Raw genomic sequence first — 18,040 nt, 5'->3', positions numbered from 1 at the left:
TGCAGTATAAGCTTAATATTCTGCAGAAGAGTACGGCAACTTTAACATTTGCAGGTGGCTTACAATTCATCCATCATTACTCCTACCATCTCTTCTTAATTCAGTTTGTTTAGGCATTCAGCATTTGACTTTTTCTATCTTGTTATTCCTTTCTACAAGAGGAAAACAGATGTTTTTCAGGCAGGACAGAGCTTCTGGGGTATTGCTTTCCGCTTTGGGGGTTGATCATCGCATTATTTATGAAAGGCTCACTGCAGCTGGCCAATAGAGTATCTATTCCTCACCTTGTGCTTTAGAGTCCAGGCTTTTATTGGGAAAGAATGAGGGACTTGATATGTGTGTATCTAACATTTGTGAATATATATCTCAAACGGGACCCAGGGCAGCCACACTGCCTGTGACATCAGGTGTACCAAAAGAATAGTGAGAGAGGTTTCAGATGAGATGTTTAGCCTGGTAGAGTCCTGGAGAATTTTTATGTGTATTGAAATGGTAGCAGCAGTAGCTATCAATCCAAACATGCAGGAGGAAAAGGGTCATCCATTTCCTGAAAATGTTCAAGGTACCAAGATGTGCTAAGTGCTGGTGGGAGCAGATGGGCTTCAAAATGTGAGAAGAGCTTGGAAAGAGACAAATAATCCATAATGTGCCATTGCAGCCATGTGTGCAGCATAGCAAATGTGGAAGGCAGCATGAAGGGAGTGTTCTCAGGGATGTGATGGTGGCAGCAGCAATGAGCCTGCTGCAAGGGGATCCACATCAGAAGTCCAAAGGCAGCTCTTAGGAAACCATCTGGGGCTGGATCAGGTTGAATTGCTTTACTACACCAAATTCCAGTGGCTCTTGCTTAAGGCATGATCCTGAAGTCCACTGACAAGGCAAAACACCGGGAAGCTTGTCTACCAGACTCCAAAGACACCTGTCCCAGGGAAGGGAAGGGGTGAGGGGAAGATGCCAATCCGTGATGCATTTGACAGTTCAGCACTTGATTTAGGTTTGGATCCCGTGCCTTCTAGGTGTTCAGATTAGACCAATGAGTCCAAACTCATGAACAAGTCACTGCTTGCCAGCTGAGCTGCAGTAGCTCCTTAGATGTCTTATTCCACCTTCATCCTGCACAAAATACAAGGTGACTTTGTATTTTTTGTAACTCAGCACTGAGCAAACAAACCCTGCCCAGAACTCTCATAAGGGTGACAGCAGTCTGTCCTCAGACAAAGCACTCTGTGATCACCAAACACATGGCTTGTCAGTGGGGAATCTGGTTTTTAGTTAACATCTACCATGATGGCCATTTTCTGCAGCAGATGTAACGAGGCAACATCTAGTGCAGAAAATGCACACCTTCTATTTCTGTGTTCAGTTCTGTATGTCCTACATAAAACCCAGATACAGTATTGTCTTGGCTGTTTCTGTTTTCCTCAGCTGCTGAAAGTAAACTCCATCAGGCTCAGCCAGTAAAAGGTGAGAGTTCTGGCTAGTTAGAGGCATCACGTAGTATTTAAAAGGGTTTGCCCTTGAGAGATCAATAGCTCTGAAAAAGCTGCTGAAATCCTTCAGTGGATGTGAATTTCATTCCTGCTCTTCTTTGATGTGGCATTCATGGCATTTTGAATAATGTAAATCAAAGCTGCCTTTCTCACCTACCCATCCCTTTTTCTTCTTCTGTCTCCTGCAAGAATTGTTTTTTCATGTTCTTAGGAATACAGCTTTGGCTGTCTTAACATCAAGATAAACTCATTATTTGCATAACATCAGAGTAAGGGTCAGATTAATACCACCTCTCTGATTTTTTTTTCTTCCTTTGTCCTAATCCTACAATAAAATACAAGAGGAGTATGCAGCTTAAATCATGTGTTTGCACACATATGGACTAAGTGGGGGAAAAGAGATGCCTGAAACGCACTGCTACCATTGATAAAAGGAGCAACAATTATATTGTTATATTGGGTTATAAATCCCATAATACTACCATGACAATTATTGCAGTTTGCTTGTGAGAGCTGTATGAGGAGAATATATATGTATTTGTCTCTTTTGCAGAGTTAAGTAGCTGGAAGTGAGTTCTGAGCCATAGCCTTCAGTGCCTCTGCCGGTTTTGCTTTGGGATCTCTCTTTGCATAGAGCTGTTCTCCCTCTCTGGATATGGCTTATCCACGAGGGTCCCATCTCTGTTCCTCACCAGAGTAGGTGAGGATACACAAAACTGAGCTTCTTGTCTTTACTCTCTTACCTTGCTGCTGTTTTGGGCTGCTGGGACTAATCTAAAGATGTTTTTTTGCCTGCTCCCCATACACTTTATTGTCGGTGGCATCTGGGTGGCTTCAGGCACATGCCAAGACTGTAACAACTTTAAAAAATAAAGCCATTTATCCTAAAAATAGCTCAGAACTAACTAGTGATCATGGGGTGGAAGGGAGACAGAAATGAAGATATTTTCATTTCACGTAAGTGTCAGATTCAAAAGCATCTGCCTTGTTCACTGCATGTATGGTATTCATTTCCTGTCTGCAGTCGATTGGAATGCCCCCCGAGTCGTTAGAAATTGAAAATCAAGTCATGCTTCTTTAATCAGCTCTAGGAAATAGCCCCGTCCCTAATTGTTCTAGGAAAATTTATATATACATGCATTGAATTCATGATACAAAAAGCTCGCGCTTCTCTCCAGGGCACATCCTTTCTCCCCTCCTAGACAGAGAAGGGTCTTCACCGTGTCCTGCCATGGTGTGCTGCCTATCAACTCACTTGCTCTTCTTCCCCATCATGTCACTGGAGGGAGGCCTTTCTCCTGTGAATCCACGTCCTCTGGTTTCTTGATCTGTCACTCAGGCAGCTCAGGGAGGTGGAAAGAGAGAGCATGATGTCCACTGTTGATGGCTTGATATGGAACCACAGCAAGTGTTGCCTCTGTGTGCAGATGCCATATATGCTAATTACTTGCAGTTGCTCCTGTATCAGTCTCCAAAGTTTTCTAAACAGAGAGGGTAAAGCTGTGCACTTGAAAGAGTATTTCCCTGCAGGAGCTGAGGTGCGTGGTCCTGAGGCAGCCGCTCAGATTTCTGCTGCTGTTTTGCTGTAAACTCCTGGGTGTAGTAACCCCTTCCAGCGAGTGCTGTTAGGCACATAGTTGGTGCACAGATATTGAAGGTGGACAAACACTGCCTTTCCTCTGCCTTCACCCTCTCACTTCCAGCCAAAGGAAAGTGAGTATTGGTGGGGAAGGCAGCTAAGGGAGAGGCACATAAATTCTCTCTCAGGCATTTGATGGTGTGTGTGTTTTGAGCACCAAGACTAAAGTGATTTGCTTTTTTTTCAGGCACAGAAGTAGCTTTGCCAGAAGCACAGGAAACATCATGTTTTTGGAATATAACACTTGTCTGCTTTCTTGCTTTCCCGTCATTAGCTTTTGCTTATGTGATGAAGTCATCATGTAACTTTTAGTCCACGGGGACTAAACACTTTCTAGTCTCTAAAAACATCTGCCAGTTAACACAGCCAGAGTCATAGACACTTTTGAAAGCATAGGGTGGATATTCAGTGGCATATGAGAGGGAGACATGGAGGCTGGGAATAGCTGTTTCTTGGAAACTAACAGCTGAAGGCAACTTTGGAAATTGAAAAGGCTTCAAATAAGGTTACTCTTTTAGCGAGGGAGAGATAAAAACTTCACTTATTAAAGATGGTTCACCTAGTGAAATCCTAGCCATAGTGATTTAGTAGAATAAACTTGCAGAAGGACATAGTTTAAAACTCAGGAAAATAGCTTGAGATGTATGTTTGTTCTCTTTCATTTACACTGATGTTTTGTTTGCTGACCTGCAAAGCCTGAAAAAAGGGCTGTGTACAAAAAGTATTAATATTCTGAATTTCCTTTGCAGTTTTGATTGCAGCTTAAGGCACCTTTTCCCATTCTGTTGGAACCTAATGTGTAAATTATGATGCAGATTTCAGATGATGGGTGAGATTAAACTAGTTTAATTAAATTTAGCAATGGTATAAGTAAATTCTATTTTAAAGCTTTATTTTACTACTGATTTTATGCAAGCCTTTAATAAGGCCTAAAAAGAATTAGAACTTCTAAAGAATTTGCATTTTGGCACCACAGGTTACTGGCATAGAATACTTGGGCTACTCTTCAGCTGTACCTTTGCCTGTTCAGCTGCACAGTCACTATGTCCTGTGTGGAGAGCTCAGCCAGGCAGTGATTACAGGGAAATCTTTAGAGTCATGAAGAATAACTAAATGTTTATCAGCAGCTTAGGCAACTAGAAGTAAAATTTGACACTGAGCATCTGTCAAAGCTGTACACAATTCAATTCTGTGTGCTTGGCTGTCCCCTGGATGGGTAAGCAGATATGCTGAAGAACAAAGCACCAGTGTTGTACTACATCAGAAAATTTGCTAAAAGCCCTCTGTTTTTTTCCAGCAGACACTGAGCTGTAATCACCACCAAGTTTTTATTATCAAAGTGTTTATACAAACTGGCAGTTCTTAACCTCCAAGCTGAACCATACTGTTTGTATTTTCCAGCTGAATGAAACATGAAATACAAGCAAACAACAGAGCATAAAAAATAGCTGTGATGTGAAATGTGTGTCCACAACATGTAGCAAAAGGTTGCCAGATCTGAGTATAATATGGTTGGTTTTCTTCTTAAGCTCAGAGTTAAAAACATTGTCTGCCACAACTATTCAGATGTGGACCCACTGTTTGCCAGGGCTGTGGAGGAGGCAGGAAGCTCGGTGAGCAAAACTCCCAAGCAGAATCTGAATGAAGGATGGACCAAAGCTTGGCAACTGCAAGTGAATAAACTGGCTCAGTAGGGGAAGAATGGTGTTAGAGCAACTCTGGCACTCAGGAGGTATCAGTTCATAAGGTCAAACAAGGCAACAGACCTTTCCTCCTCTGCAGAGGGTCCTGACGTAGTGTTAGCCACGTGCCTCAAAAGAGCTGTCTGGTACTTCCTAGATGTGAAGGGGCCCTGAACCCTACAGCCTGAGCATCTCTGCAGTCATAACACATGTCCTGGCTACACATTCAGTCATCAAGATTTTCTGTGTAGCCATGAGGGCTACACAGACAAGCTTATAGTGTCGAAACCCTAAAATTCAAAAGCTGTGATTCTGTGATAAATGTGCCCAAATGCTTTGAGATCCTGGTTCTGCTGTATGCAGCTCCTGAGAGCTATTTCAGCATACAGCAGACTACCAGCTGTGGTGGACTGGGTGTGTACTGGGGCACCCCAAGCACCTCACTTTACCACTGGCACCCAGCATCTGCAGAGAGCACTTCTTCAGCAGTGACTGTGGATTGATGTTTTGCCATGAACTTCTTGCAGCAGTATTTGTGACTCCATCCTATTCTTCACAAAGACAAAATCTCTTCAAGAGCCATACAGGCTCTGAAGCTCGCGTGTCCCAGAGCAGTACACTATGGGTGACTGGATTTAGTAATCCATGGCCACACAGTCACACAGGCAGATGTACTGCAAGTTAGAACTGCTTGCACTGTCATTTTACCAATTTTGCTGGAGAACTGGAGAATAATAGAAAACTATTAAAACAGACCATGATTAACAGAATTTTATTATTGTTATTGTTATTATTATATTACCAACTGTTATCAGTGATTCATCTTTTATTTGCACAATGTTTAAAGCAGATGCTCTATTTTGGACCTGCTTAGTGAAAACAATTGTGTACATACAAGCCAATGCCATCTGTTTTAAATTATTTATTAGCAGTGATTATCTAAAATGCACTTTTTATTATTGGAACAATTAGTTTGTGCAGTTTTCTAAAGATAAGTAAGGTTTTTCAGTTTACTGCTATATGTGAGTGAGTGGCAAGCTCATTTTAAGGAAAAATTAAAATGTCTTAGTAGTGGAGTGGTTGATGTAACACCCCTCTGGTCTCTGACTTCCTGTCTGACTGCCTGGACTGTATGTGGCATTAATCATAAAAGAAATCTTTCTCTGTGTATCTCTGATAATGTTTCTCAGCTGTTACCCTCACTGCCTGCTCCTTTAACATGCCTGATAGGTCCTGTGCTGTTTATACTCATGGTAGATGAAAAACATAAATAAATTCCTGGAATTAGATCACCCAAGTTCATTACACGTCTTGGATCTGTGGCGCTAAGAGTCTCATGTAGTATCCTGGTGTGTTACTCAGCCTCCCAAGACTGGTTTAAAGTGATCATTTAGCACGAACTTGAAAACCCACGACAGCCTTCAAAATGAAAACAATCTGTTTGGGCAGGTGGGAAATGAAACCAGTCCTAATGGCTATAATGGTTTTCTGTGAAGGCCTCAGGCCTCATGCCTCATTTTGTCTCTGATAGCAATATAGCATCTGTGAAGTTTCCTAATAAATAAAAGTCATTTGTTGCTGGTGGTTGAAGATGCTGTACAGGTGCATCATGAAAGTGCAGTGACAGACCCTTGGTTTTCAATTTAAGACGTCTTGTCAAGATCATTTTACAAGATATTTCAAAGGAGAATACAAGAAATAAGAAAACAATGTAGCTGCAGCAGGGATTTAGTAATAGATGCCCTTGCTCACTGGAAGCTATTAGAATATGAGTTGTATCAGTTTTCTAAAATCCTCTCAACTCCATAATTAGCAGTGCTTGCAAATGTGCCCTTGCTTTGGCAAGTAGGGAGTGAATGAAGGAAAGTAATAAATACCAAGGGCAGAGAAAGAGCAACTATTTCAGAATATTTTGTATATCTACAGTTTTTCCTCACTTACCCTCTGTCTTGGTTGTTTTTCCAGAACTGGAAATGGTATTAAAATAAGGAAGAAAGGAGGGAGATGGACTCCTTACTTGCCAAAATTGCAGAGAAATTCCCTAGTTTGGTATTTTTACAAGTTCCCATTTCTGTTTAGCTTCTCTGTGGGGAAGAGAAACAGTACATTTCCCTGCACCTCATGTCTATTGTGACAGAGGGAGAAACATGATGGGAAAGCCAAAGGATGTTAAAATACCAATCTGATTATTGGAGAATTAATCTGCAATATCAGGCCGAACATTTTTCCTGCATGCGGGGTTGTCCCTTGGAGTCTTAAATCCTGCCACCTGGATCACCAGCACTGAAAATTATCCTCACAAAATCCCTGTGAACTGCTCTTCTTTTGTGGTTTATAGATGGACACCAACACATTGATATGTACTGACCTATTGCCCTCCCTTTTTCAGAGATGGGTGTTGCAAGGTGTGTTATTCTGTAATGTGTCAGATTCTCTCTCAAGGGTTTATTTCATTGCTTTGTCACACAATGCATAACAGTGGGTTATATCTTCTTGCCTTTATATACTGTCCACACTTGGAACACTCAAAAATCCTAACCTGTTTTTATACTAGGAACTTCTATAATTATTTGATCCCACAGGGCTTGCAGAACTGTAGCTTACAGCCAGTATGAGTAACCTCTTAAAATCATCTTAATGGAAAGTCTAAACATTGTGAATAATCCTTTTAAATGAAGAGGGGAAAAGTGTTTTATCTTAAAATATTTAGAGCAGATGCATCATTTGAGTAAGAAACCAGTGTGCCTGAATTAGAAATGTCATAACTTCAAAGAAAGTGAGTCAGTAGTTCTGAATGAAGTGACATAGCTTTTAAAGGAAGGCAAATAACATTGCTTTCCCAAAAGCATCAGTAATAAAATTGTGTACACCTAAAAATAAACAGTGTGAAATATAAACATGGGAAATAACGTAAAAATAAGGAAAGAATATCCCTTTAAAAAAAAAAAAATCAAATTTCATCTGTTAGCTTTGAAACACAAACCCTATTTTCTTCAGAAAGGATGCTGGCATCGCAATAAGAACACACTTTTTCTGCTATATGGGTCTTGGAAGAGCCTTTGCAGAGCTAATGCAGTAGCACAGGGTGAGCATAGTCTCTTCAAGCTCAGTTCAAGCTCACTTTTATTTGTGGCAGCCTCTTTAATCTTTTTACCAGAAATGCACATTTCTAATAATACTGCAGGTCAGCTTAGACGTGACACCAAGAAGTATCTTCCTAAAAAATGGACATTCTCTTCATTTTATTAACTGGAAACAAATGTCCGTTCACTCATCGTACCATGAGCAGATAACTGGAATGATCGCACATACTGAGCATTTCCACTTGCCTGTGTTGCAGTACAACACAGAGGCCCAAGAACTCCTGTCTTGGGCTTTCCTAGTGCAAAAGGGACTGTGAGAGACAGCACTGCCTCTAGGCAGAGCACTGTTTAATCTGGGTCATTCCTGCCAGGCAACAGCCAACCCTGCTCTTGAAGTCGAGCTCCATGTCCCACTCTAGGGCTTGGCAGTCGCTGCCATCAGAAATGTGTACCTGCTGTGTCTCTGGGTGATGTCCACCCTGGGCAAGCAGAGTGGTCCATCCTCTCTTGCCTGCAGCAGCCTTTGGGATGGAGTAGTTATCTTGTCCTCCCTCTGTTTTTCTTTCCAATGTCAAGCAGCCCCGTCTTCCTCGGTCTGTAATTAATGACAGTTCCTGCCCCAAGCAGCTTGGTAGTGGGCCCAATCAGCCTGATGTCATTACTTCACCATGACAATTTCCTAACTAACTCCATGTGATATTCCATCTGTTTGACACTATTAAAAACTTTTTATATAGCCCTTATTATTGTAGTTGCTGAGCTCCCCTCAAACATCACAGTGAGGAAGGGAAGTGCTGTTACCCCCACCGAGGCACCAGCAGACCGTGACCTGTCAGGATCACAGACCAACTCTTGTCAGAGACTTAAATCTGGGTCCCCAAAGGCCTTGGCCAGCTCTAGCTGCATGGTATGTGGAGAATCAGGATGCTCCTGAAGGAGCAGACAGATAGGGAAAATGTGGAATCCTATGTGAGAATTTTATTAGTTTTTAATAAAATCTTACTTTATTTTTAATAAAGGTAAGATTATGGGCATGATACCCCACTAAAAATAGTTAAGTACCACATTTTTTTTGTTCCCAACTGAAGTAATTTAATCACAGCACTATTATGCCCTGTTGTTAGTCAGACATAACTGAAAAGCCATTTAATCCTCATGAACCAAGCATGTTAAATTCTATCTGAAAAGTGTTAAGTTAAAGCAATAGCATATGAGTAAGGAACCTAAAGTTAGCTAAGTGGCCGTCAGTTTAATTTCCCAGAGCTTCCTGCTGTGTGATCTGCTTTCTGCTTTGTATTGAATAACGGGTGGGCCACCAAAGGCATCTGAAAGTCCTTCCTGGTCTCCAGCAAAGAGAAGAGCCTGTTTTAGCCTTCAAGCAAAGCAGACTGTCAGGAGTATACGCATTTTTAGCACTGCACACGTACACTAATTCAAAATTTGTATCTGTGCTGTAGATAAATGTATAAAATTACCGTTTTGGCACTTTCAGACTGTAGCTATTCTGGGAATGATAATACAACATATTAATTCTGCTAAATTGTTTTTGCTCTTTACAAATAGCGTGCAGTGAGGAGGGTAGAGAAGAACTACCTTCATTTTTACTTGAGACAATTTCACTTAGTCTGAGATTAATTCTTCAAGCTTAATTTATTTTAACTCAGTGAATATTTTTCTGTAATGTGCACAGGTTATATTGTAACATCCCTTTAAAGGTCAATTTAGAACCTTCTAAGCAAATAAACACAAAATAAAAAAAAAGGCATTGGAGCTGTTATCTATCTGAGAGCTTAGCTAAAGGTATGCTGTGGCTTAATTTGAACCAGGGGAGCTGGATGGAGATTGTGTTTAACCAGAAATGCTGGCAAAAATATGCTTCAGTAGAGCCAGAACCACATGTGGCCATTCCACTTTAATTGTGCTTGTTTTAAAAGATAGGTCTTTAACATTTACCCTCTCCATGCTTGCTGTCTCTTTATGAACTCAAAATAAAAACTCCCCAGGCAGTCATACTAAGACCTCAAGCTAAAATTTTTCAGCTGAGTCAAACCCAAAACCTGTGCTGAATCTGATCTATGCTTTTTTTTTTCTTTCTTTTTTTTTTTTCTTTTTTTTTTCTTTTCTTTTTTTTTTTTTTTTTCCATAAGAAGACTTGGCTTCTCTGCTGTTTTTTCCCCAAGTCCCCAGGCAGTCCTAACCCAGGGAGCAGGGAGCCAGTGTTTTGATACTAAATGTGTCTTCTTGGTGAGGTCAAAGGCAGTGGCAGCAGTGCTACTGGTTCAGAGGAAGCCTGCTGTAAGATACTACAAAACCCAGAAGTACGCTCAACAATAACAAAATCATTAACCGCTGACCTACAGCTTGGTGAAATTCAATCCCACCATTAGGCAAACATGAAAATGAGATCCCAGAGGAAGGAAGGTTCAGATGTTCAAGACCAGAGAAATTGGGTGAGGAACTCAGAGACGAGATGGAAGTTGTTGCACACTGAGGGGAGAGAAGGGGAGGTTGCCAGCTCAGCAGTAGGATCTTTTAATCCCATAAATTTTGAAATGGCCTTAGCAGTCAGTGTTTTTGCTTCGCTTTGGAGCAAAGCAAACTAAAATGATTTAAGATGGATGCCTTTCAGCATTTTTAGGGACATGTTTAATGTGGTACGATTTGATTTCCCGGGGTTACTTCAGAGCCTCATGTTTCTAGGTTTGTTTTAAGTCTGATGCTTGTGTCCATGTGTAGGTGCTCACCACAAGGCTGGAATGGTTCAGGAGCCTGGAAGAACTAAGTCCCAAGTCTGACTCAGTTTTATCTTGCGTCAGCTGGTTTCAGATCTGTGTCTCAGTTGTGAGCCGTGGGTCTGGGTGCTGTAAAGGTGCAGCCAGTGGAGGGATGGGGGCACTGGCAGGACTGCACACTCTCAGTTGTCATTACTGGGCCTTGCTTTTCTTCCTCAGAACACACTGACTGCAGAGGACCATTCTCCTGAAGACAGTTTCACCCTGAACCCCGAGGAGCAACGAGAATACCCCAATCTCCAGGCTGCCCATCGGCCATTTCCTAAGGAGCAGTTCAGGCAGGAGAGCGGGCATACGTCCTTGCAAAGAGATGGACCCAGGTCTTTTCTCCTGGACCTCCCAAACTTCCCTGACCTGTCAAAAGCAGATATCAATGGGCAGAATCCCAACATTCAGGTACAAATTTATATTAACATCTGACTATTTTATAACTTACACAGAGTTATTTTACTGAGCCAAGATGACTTCCAGCCTGGCTCCCATGATGAGCAGTCAGAATAATCCATCTCTGCCAACAGAGAATGCATATAGTACAATATAATGTGATATAGTATTATATATAAAATATATATAATACATACTTTTTCTCTCTAAGATAATGCACATATTGCAAATTTTTTTTCTGAATTTCTTCTTGAATAATGTTGACTGTATAAGTGTGGAGATCAATGTAGACCTGTTTGTGATACTAAACCCATCTTTGTCATTGCCATTTTGGAGCATATTACCTTCATTGAAAATAAATGGGTATTTTAATTTCTGCATTCAATTTACTGTTGTAAAATTTGTTTGTGAACAGATTTGCATTTTGTATGCTGTTATAAAATGCAACCATCCCAAAGGCTGACAGAGAACAAGCATTTCAGTTTCAGCTCAAAATGCATTCCTCTGTATGTAAGTGAGACTTAGAGTTAATTTCTGTAGCAGCTGCTTGTAGTATAAAAAAAGTTGTCTGCAAAAAACTTTGTTATATGTTATTCCTCAAACTGTTCTTGTGTTTGGAACAGCCTCTTACAAGCCACTTGCATCTTGAAACTTCAAGGATTGGAAAGAGGAAAAAATGAGTGATTTGTTTTTAATTCAGAGCCTTAAAGCAAAATTGGCATTAATAAGCAGTCTTTTTTAACCAAAACAATAAATTCAAATGTTTTTCTGCCTAAAATGTGCTTATAAAAACAATGCACTAATAGATCTGGTTTTCTGATTGAATTAATTCCTGGCTTCTTATAGTCCCCCAGCCCACAAAATTACCATCCTTTTGATATGTCTAAGAAGTACGTATGTAAATGTAATAGATCTGCTGGTGAGAGGCCAACATGCTCAAGAGGACTGGAGCACCTCTGCTCTGGAGACAGGCTGAAAAGGCTGGGGATGTTCAGCCTGGAGAACAGAAGGTTCAGGGGAGACCTTAGAGCGCCTTCCAGTGCTAAAGGGGCTCCAAGAAGGCTGAAGAGGGACTTTTTACAAGGGCATGGAGTGATAGGACAAGAGAGAATGGCTTTAAACTGGCAGAGGATAAGTTTAGTAGTTTTAGCAAGTAGTTTTTGGAAGAAATTCTTTCTTGTCAGGGTGATGAGGCCCTGGCACAGGTGTTGCCCAGAGAAGCTGTGGCTGCCCCATTTCCGAAAGTGTTCAAGGCCAGGCTGGATGGGGTTCTGAGCAACCTGGTCTGGTGGAAGGTATCACTGACCATGGCAGGGGAGTGGAATGAGATGATCCTTAAGACCCCTTCCAACCCAAACCAGTGCATGATTCTTATCCATGACTGGGTGAGAAGAAGCTGCCTCTACAGCATCGCTCCCTTGTGTTCACCGTAGATGAGCTGGTCCATTAAGAAATCTCACAGATTCGGGGTCAAGGGCAGGTCTAATACTTGACAGGCCAAAGGACTAAACGTGTTCAACATGCAGTGATGGAACACATCTCTTGTGCTAGTAGAACCATTCCAGAAAGCTTTAGGAGGTAACTTGGTTTGTAAAGACAGGAGTCTGCTGAGGGAGGCAGGAGCCTCCCTTGAAATGGAAAATGTAAACACCCTCCCTCTGAATTATTATAATTTTGAAATTAAGGGGTTCTCAGGCAAAGATGTGGCAATAGAAATAACAGTTCTTTACTAGGAAAATTAAAATACAAGTGCAAAAGTACAAAAAAACCCAACATTGACAGAGTCAGAATATGACCTGACACCCTGTTGGTCAGGGTGTTGGTATCGGTCGGATTAAATGGTGGCTGCAGTCCTCCTGCAGTGCCAGCTGTGGTTTTGTTGAAGCAATGATCCTGTAGCAGGGTAGAGTTTTCCTCTGAAGGTCCAGTGGTGGTGTAGAGGGACCTTGTCTTCTTTTGGGAAAACAGCAGAGAAGAAAGTGCTTTGGGAATCCAGAATCCAGTGCTGGCTGCCTGTGGTGCTCCAAATCTCTGATTATATCCAGGTAGGAATGCTTGGCCCTCTGGGCGGAGCATCTCACAATGGGATGATGGAATTTTATCAGTCATGCTGTGAGACTCAATGGCCCATTAACAGAAAGTATTTCCCAGAAGGAGGATTGGTTGGGGAAGAGATAAAGAAAACTGCCCAATTAACAGAAGATAACTGCCACACCTCTAACAGATGGCAACAGAATACACACCCCTAGTCACATCTTGTGACCTAAGACAGAAGGGAAGATTGGAAGCTATAGGGACCCCAGATGGTGGCATGAGGCAGTATGTAAACTGCAGAGGAGGACGGGAGGAAACAAAAACCTTTCCTGAGTGGTAACAGTATACAAAGTTTAGACACAGGGATAAAAGAGATGGAAACAGTTCCCCAGCTTGTTTTCACAGTAACTCCTGCTGCTATGACCTCTTTTTCCACCACTCGATCTTGGAAATTTGTTAGCAATTATGTCAGCAGTTTTGCTGGACTCTGAGAACTGGGAAGACTGGTCCTGTAAACTGGAAAGGGGCGACATTGATCCCAGAGCCCCTGTGCACAAGGATGAGCCCTTTCAGAAAGAGGCTCCCTAAGTTCTGCATTTTATTTACTCTGAATTTATTCTGCTTATTTAGGTGAGTAAATAGTGATTATACAAAGCTTCTTTAAGTTCTTGTTTGACAGTCTTACAGCTGGTCAAGCCTCATGGACATAAAACTCCCATTAATTCCTTACAGAGTCAGAGAAAGTTTATTTTTTTTGCCTAAAGGTTGTAAAAGTTGGCCTACTCTTTTACAAAGAAACAGGATTATAGTGAATTCTTGCTTGTTAAACAGTACTATACTGACCTGAACAGAAATAGAGACATATGTTGACTTGCAAATTTCTCATCAGCTATTTGGCAGGTGAAAGCAGAATTGATGCTTATTTTTCTTTTTTCACAATGGCTGCCAGATCTGTAAGTTACAATTCTGGGAGTGTTGATTTAAAGAGTCCTCCTAGGACTGAGAGGCTGGATAGGAGAAAACAGCCTCTGTTTTAAGATAGCACAATGGCCATATTTTCTTGTCAAAGACTCAAAACCTCTTTTTCCTTCTACTGCATAAACCAAAAATAACATTTTAAAATGGAAATTATACTTGGGAATTAAAACTCTAAGAAAGAGGCATAAAATTCTTCCAAAAAAGCAGGTGGAAAAAATGCTCCAGTGAGTTCTCTTTAGGGCCATTTCTTCTCTGGTTCCTGTGAGATGGTGCTTGCTGTGTCATGCCCTGCTATGTGCTCTTTTAGTGATGAACTAAGAGTATCAGAACACCATCAGAGGAATTCAGATTACCCCAGGTACCACCGTATTTATCAGATGATAATGTAAGGACAGCAGACTGTCTCTGGAAAACCCTCAGAAGCAACAGTCAGAGCTGCAGTAATCCAAATTAATATGACTCTTTGCACACATGACCAGGACCACCTTTATTGGCCTTCCTGTGGTGTTCTAGCCTTGTAAAATCGCCCATCATTTAAAGTGGCATTTTATGCTTCAGCTATGCTTCCACACTGGTTGTTGAGAGTAACCACAGTCACTGCTGTTGAGCACAGACTGGCTGCTTGGTTTGGGGTATTTTGTTTTCTTTTTTGTCATTTTAACGTTTCTGTCAATGCCTGGAAGACTTCTAGATGAGAAGGTGATTACAAAAACTTTTGGTTTTGTGATTATACTTTTTTTTTTTCCTTTCACAAGTGGAAAATCTCAGCTGTCTAGGTTTGCACTTGTTTGACAGACCAGCCAATGGATGCCTATGCAGACCCTGTAATTGGTCAGGGTTATTATTCAAAGTCAGAATTGTTCTTTCCCCTGAGCACCAGAATGAAGTCACATGGGAGGTGTACAGGAACCTGCCTGTTTTCCATTTCTGATGGATTTTTCTTGTCTGTTCCAAACAGCCTTCTATAACCTCTCCACTTTCTGCAGCCAACTCTCTATTTGTAGCCAGATGTTTCAACCTGCAATTGAACTCTTTCTTTTGTCCCTCACCTTTTCTTTTTCTTAGTGATTTCCCAGGTTTATGTACTGAAAACAGGGTCAGGTAGTGTGCTGCTCTGTTGTTGCACTGCTTTGCTGATTCTCCGGCAGTGCTTGACACCATGACAAATGAGCAGAAAAGGGAAAACTCATTGAACCATAGAGTGGTTTGGGTTGGAAAGGACCTTCAAGATCATCTAGGTTAAAGTCCCCCTGCCATGGGTAGGGACACCTTCCACTAGATCAGGTTGTTCAGAGCCCTATCCAGCCTTGTCATATCTGCAGGGATGGGGAGTTCACAACCTCTTTGGGCAATAAGGGCATTTTGTTGATATTAATTTTCCTCACTAAACTTAGATCTTGGTCAAGCTTCATGACCAAGAGAGCTGAAACCCAGCTGGGTGAGCTCCAGTTGTAATGCATGTGTTAAACATTTTGATGAGGTGACATGTTCTGGGTGAAAATTGCACAGAAACAGGTAGGATTCCTGTTTAAAACCATGTTGATATCCTTGTTAATTGACAGGAATGGTTTTAAAGCAGAAGAAGTTAATGCCTGCTTCGTCTTTGTTGTTTGCCATGAGGCCTGTGGCCATATTCACCAGTCACACCACTCCAGTCTGCTATGTTAGCTTTATTATCTACTTGTTACCTATTTTCTCTCTTTGATACCTACTGGGTTACTACCTTCTCTTAGAAACACATCTACACAAAACCACCCACTCTAGGAACAACTACAGAGAAACAAGGCTGTATGATCTGCTTTGAAAAAAGAACTGCAAGCCTCAACTCTTCTCCAGGTCCACCCATGGCCATTTCCTTCACGTCCACCTGCATCATAATGTCACTTTTCATACATTTTATTAGATGTATTTTTTAGCTATCATTTATATTTCTCCTTTGAAGCTGCTGGTTTCAGTGCATGGGAAAGCAACACCCTCTTGGTATTGTCACAGAAGACTCAACAGTGTCTGACCAGTCCTACCAGTCTCATCTCTAATTTAGCACAGGAAGAGCCAGAGGGCTCCAGCAGTGCTTGTTTCTTGTAAGGCCTATAAGGTTTAATACCTTGAGGTAGTAGCAAAGCAGTTGTTGCCAGGTGCATCACTGGAAGCACAGTGGAGCCTTGCAGGAACTGGTTGTTCCTCTGGCCAACTGGAGAGGCCTGTGTAGGTAGAGCCAAAGTCCAGGGGGCCAAGGTTAAACCACTGTCAATACCAGAGCTGTGCAGGTTTCTTTATGTCGTGCTGTAACAAGAGCTCACTGCAGAATGCAGAATTCAGAGCTAGAACACATTTTTATTTCTAGGGTTCATTTGGGCTCATCAGAGATTGCAAATTGAATTGACAACATTAAATAGAAATTTCAGGTCTCAAATCACATTGTCTTCTTTGCTCCTAACAAAGCTTGAGGGACCTTCACTTTTCAAGTCCAGAAACTGTTCTAAGTGACGTGACACAACTGGAAGTAAATTACTGTCACTGCTGATAGCATTTTAATCAAAATTATGTGATGTAAAACCAGACGTACCATTTCAACCTCATACTGAACTTGTTTCTGTTCTCCTGTTATACTTACCTTATTGCTGACTTGCACATGTATATCTTACCCAGAATGGCAAGTTCTGTATTGAAAATTTGCATCGATTGCATGAAAAAAAAAACGGATAGAAATGTTGTAGGATCCGCTGCTTGCACAACATCACAAACATAGTTCTTCCTGAAATATAATCTTCTAGTCACTTAGGGCAATGTTTACACCAGTAAAGTGAATTCAGAAACATTGCCTCAGTAAAGAGGACAAAGAACACAGAACTTTTTGTGCACTCTAGAAGGCTGGGATAATATTTATCTTCTGTATATTTTTGGCCAGGAGAAAATTGGATGTTGGTGTCTGGAGACATCTGTGCATGATACACTTGTTTCATAAGAAATTGATTGCAAATCTGTTGTTTTAATGTGCCTACGCCAATTGCTTTTAACAGTTTTCAGTTTAATGTCCTTATTCCTAGCTCATACAACCGTAAAAGTGGCTTTATTTTAGGTTTGAATACTTCTGGGGATGATTGTGGATTTATACAAGAACTCTGTTACCGCAGACATTTTGGGAAGCTTGAGAAAAAAGAATCTTTACAGTTTTGATAATCACTGGAAGAAGAAATCAGCCTCTAAAATGGGCTCCAAGATAGAACTGCTAAACCAGATCTGGTTTTTAATTTTTAAGAGAACATGTTTTTGTTGGAATACTTACACAGTATGAAAGCTTTTCCAGAGCTTCTCTAAACGCCTGGCTTGTATTACTCTAGTTCTTGATCTTTATTCTCTAATTCCTGATTTCTTTATTCCTTTTTATAAACAGTCCCCAGTATAGAAACTGATCACACAAGTTATGTATTTCAGCGCTATGTATGTGTACAAGTATATGTGTAAGTGCAGTCATGGACTAACACTGTAAGTCTCTCTGTAAGTACTGGGAAGAACTCAGTGAAAGCTCATTTTTCAAAATTTTAGACTGGGATAAGAGAGCAGTCTCTTCTCACTATTCTGCCCTAACTTGGGTCATAGGGTGGAGGAGGGATTACTAGGATTATGCACTGATTTCCTCCCAGCCTCTGGAAGGTCCATTAAGCAAAGTCCCTGAAAACACCAGAGCTGATTGAAGCTGGCTTCTACTTTCCAAGAGTGGCAGTTCGGACAATCCCAGGATTCTTTGCAGAATTTCTTTCACTGTATGATTTTTATTCTACAATAAACACCTTGGTAATCAAAACTTAAAGCAGTGGAGAGGGGAACATAGATATGTGTCAGACTACCACACTGGATTTTGTTTCTGCTGTTTTTGATTTTTAAATTGGCTGTATGTTGGAAAACTCATTTCAGAGGCCTTTTTAATAAGCGTCCTCAGAGGTAAAAACAGATTGAA

General features: G+C 41.1%; 1 protein-coding gene across 2 annotated transcripts in view; it reads left to right on the top strand.

Moving 5' to 3' along the window:
- ISM1 (isthmin 1) overlaps positions 1-18,040 on the top strand; it is a 40,780-nt gene that overhangs the window by 10,270 nt on the left and 12,470 nt on the right. For both annotated transcript variants that reach the window (XM_053974237.1, XM_053974236.1), the window contains exon 2: positions 10,846-11,082. In XM_053974237.1, coding sequence (XP_053830212.1) covers positions 10,846-11,082 — 237 coding nt within the window. The remainder of the gene's footprint in view (positions 1-10,845; positions 11,083-18,040) is intronic.

The sequence above is a fragment of the Vidua macroura genome, chromosome 3 (genome assembly GCF_024509145.1).
Source record: "Vidua macroura isolate BioBank_ID:100142 chromosome 3, ASM2450914v1, whole genome shotgun sequence".
NCBI lineage: Eukaryota > Metazoa > Chordata > Aves > Passeriformes > Viduidae > Vidua > Vidua macroura.
The sequence above is the reverse complement of the archived record's forward strand: the minus strand, read 5'-3'. Positions and strand labels throughout refer to the sequence as shown.